Source organism: Calonectris borealis, chromosome 22 (assembly GCF_964195595.1).
Source record: "Calonectris borealis chromosome 22, bCalBor7.hap1.2, whole genome shotgun sequence".
Classification (NCBI taxonomy): domain Eukaryota; kingdom Metazoa; phylum Chordata; class Aves; order Procellariiformes; family Procellariidae; genus Calonectris; species Calonectris borealis.
The window spans coordinates 3,999,326-4,002,389 of NC_134333.1; the positions used below are offsets into that span (position 1 = coordinate 3,999,326).

Below are 3,064 nucleotides of genomic sequence, written 5' to 3' on the forward strand. Positions count from 1 at the left end.
TGAGAAGCAGAGCGATCAGAAAAGGGGGAAAATAACACCTGCTTTTCCAGGAGAAAAGAAGTCAGAGGCCACTGCAGACTCCTGAAGACTTCAACCCATTTATGAAAATTGCTACAAGAGATGCTGGTCTGGGTCTTCTGAAATATATTTTGAGTAGCTGTAGTCATGGGGAAAGCACCATCTTCGTATTTTACAAAACGCATCAGCATCAAGACCCTTTGCCAGCAGCCAAGCCAGAGCTGGGACCCATGGTTGCATTGGCTCTGGGTGGGCTTGGTCCTGATGGTCATTGTCCCTGTGTTGCCACCTGACTTAGCACTGACTCCCACAGAACCTGGGCTGAGGAGACGTGCACCCCCATCCTCACGCCATGCAGGAATCCCTCTGTCCTCCATCCTGGTGCTGTGGTGCTGGCGGTGTGTGGAGTCTGTGTGAAGGCAAACCCCACACCAGAGGGTCCCAGACTCTGCCGGGAAGGACCCGGCCTGTGTGTGGGGAGCAGCGGTGGTACACAGAGCACAAGGGCCACTTCAGCCCCAGGGCTCTGGGAATGCTGAAGGAGCTTGGTGCCTGGGGGAAGGCACTCCAACATGTGCCCTATGGTTGGGCTGCTGCATGCCCTGTGCCATTCAGGGACAGCTCACGGATCCTGCTGAGTGCAGAATCAAACCCCACTGTCAGTGCCATGTCTCCGAGGAGCTGGGCGTATCTCCTCTCACACAGCACTTTTCCAGACCAGAGTTGCGTTGTGGCACTTGTGGGACTGTAGGGTTCCTGGGCCTCAGGAAAGCTGTGCTTGAGGAAGACAAAGCAGCACAGAGCAGTGTTGCATGTTTGGGCACCAGTCACTGTCCTGGGCCTGCGTTCACTCCAGGGGGTGACAGGGGACTCCAGCGTGTGGCCTGCTGTAGCTGATACCAATACTAACTTGTCAACACCTCAGCCATCAGGTTGGAAATGGAAACAGGTGGGCCACGGCAGATGCTGTGCTGAAGGGTGATAGGGCTGCATGGGGAAGCTGTCCCTGCAGCCCATTGGCAAGTGTACTGGCCATGGCCCCTAGATCGGGTGATGGAGGGGAGGGACAGGTGGAGGAGGGACTGTGGGCCATCCCCAAGGCTATTTACCCATGCCCAATTCCAGCCATCCTTTGGCAATGTCTTTTTCTGAGTCTCCTTGCCCAGTACACCTCCAGCCAGAGCAAGAGGAGCACTCTTCCCCAAGAGCCTGTGGGACTGCTGACCTCCCCGGGACCTCCCACACGCCCACAGTTCCTCTCCTGAGGACAGCAGCTGTCAGGATTCCTCTTCACATGATGTGCTGCAGGGCCAAGGGGGTATTTCTGAGCAGAGTTGCAGCAAGGCAAGGACTGATGGCCATTGGCTGTGTCGTGGCTAGGGTTGTCTTCCTCAGCTTCAAGAGGCAGTGCCTGAAAGAGGACTCGCTGCAGTGTGTCCCACCCTCCAATACCTCTAGGAGTGATGAAGGGTTCCCCTGTGCCCCCACCTCATTCCCCTCCAAAGCAATGGTTATCTTCATCAGCAGTCGGGATGCAGACGGAAAGACCACCTAAGGGACACAGGCAGGGTTGCAGCAAATTTTTAATGAGTCTCAAGAGGGAAATGAGGTCACTCCAAGGGTGGGGAGGAGCAGGAGCAGCCAAGAATCTGTTCCCCTTTTCCTGTGGCTGAGTTCCCACAGGGCATCTGTCAACCTGCCCGGCAAAGGGCAAGCAGATCACTCCAGGCTGGTTTCCTGGGTCCTCCCAGCAGGTTTGATGGGAGCACAAGACAACAAAGAAAAGAGAGAAAAAGGGTGTGTGGAAGACAGGAAAGATAGACATTGGCTGTGTTTTCCGAGAGCCCAGGCTGGCCCCTTCCAGTCTTGCCCTTGCAGGGCAAGCCAGAGATGGTCAGCTGCTCTTAAAACAGCAGCACAAAGTTTGATTCTCCATCCAGCAGCATGTTCTGAGTTCCTAGGTGTCCTTATCCGAGGCCATTGCCAGCATCTTTAGCAGGGGGGGCATCTGCTGCCACAGTAGCGGCTGGTAATGCAGGAGAGGTCACAGCACCCAGAGTTGATGGGCACTCCATCACAGCTGAGGATGCTGCCAACAGCAGCAGAGGTGGAGGATCCCACAATGGTGTTCTGTGGGTAGGAGCTGAGGATGGGGCCGGGCAGGGTCACCACCACGGGAGAGGGCTCGATAACGACGATGGAGTTCTGGCACTGCCTGACACAGGGCTCATTGCAGCTGTTGGCCAGCGGGGTTGGGCCACAGGGCTGGCAGGGCAGGCACGGCTGGCACTGGTTGTAGCAGGACATGTTGCGGGGCCTGAGGTGCACCTGGGAGAGAGAGCAAGGAGGAAGCAAAACATGGGATGCATGAGGAGCAGCCTGTCACCACATCATGAGGGAGCTAAAGAACATGCAGGGCTGGGAGGTGGAGGCTCTGCAAAGAGGTACAAGGGCCTCCTGAGCACATCCTGACAGGGCCAAAAAGAGCCATCATCTCCTATTCAGTTACTGATTAGTCCCTGAGTCCAGAAGCCACCTCAGTACAGTCCCAGCCTCCCTCCATGTCTAACCTCCTCCCCACTTCCCTCTCTCCTAACAAGCAGCCCCATGATCTGGCATAGAAGAAACCTGGTGTCAGCTGAGAGGTCCACTGAAGTGAGACCTCCTTTTCGAGAAAGCAGAGAAGGACAAGGGGCTTCAGACTCACCTGGTTCCCTCGGAGAAGGAGGCAAGAGAAGTGGGTGAGCGAGTGAGGAGTTGGGCTGGCTTTTATCATGGACCTCTACTGCCCCAGGCTGCCAGAGGCATCCCTTGGAGAGGTGCTTATTTTCTGACAAGCTCATCGTGAATGCAGAACATCCCAGCTAATGCTATGGGCTGTGTTTTGGTTTCCTGAATCGCTGCCTTTTCATTTCCTGCTTTATGCCAGGCACATTCCCCAGTGGAGGCATCTTTTGTGTGACAGGATGAGAGGCCCAAGCATTTCCGCTGCAAAACATGTCAGTGTGGGCAGAGGACTCATCTCACATGCTGGAGGAGTCCAGGA

At 55.6% G+C, this 3,064-nt stretch overlaps 1 protein-coding gene across 1 annotated transcript; it reads right to left on the bottom strand.

Moving 5' to 3' along the window:
- Positions 1–1,842: 1,842 nt before the first annotated feature.
- LOC142092086 (feather keratin Cos1-1/Cos1-3/Cos2-1-like) lies at positions 1,843–2,857 on the bottom strand. Its single transcript, XM_075171823.1, has 2 exons — positions 2,726–2,857; positions 1,843–2,346 (listed from the first exon to the last, which is right to left on the bottom strand). Exons 1-2 carry the CDS (start codon positions 2,792–2,794, stop codon positions 2,011–2,013), a joined length of 405 nt encoding a protein of 134 aa, XP_075027924.1. The 5' UTR covers positions 2,795–2,857; the 3' UTR covers positions 1,843–2,010.
- Between the last annotated feature and the right edge of the window lie 207 nt (positions 2,858–3,064).

Bases quoted from the DNA above. Each gene is read 5' to 3' on its own strand.
- LOC142092086 (XM_075171823.1), bottom strand. From the start codon at position 2,794: ATGATAAAAGCCAGCCCAACTCCTCACTCGCTCACCCACTTCTCTTGC. The intron at 2,347-2,725 runs GTGAGTCTGAAG...TCTCTCTCCCAG, and splicing joins TCCTTCTCCGAGGGAACCAG to GTGCACCTCAGGCCCCGCAA.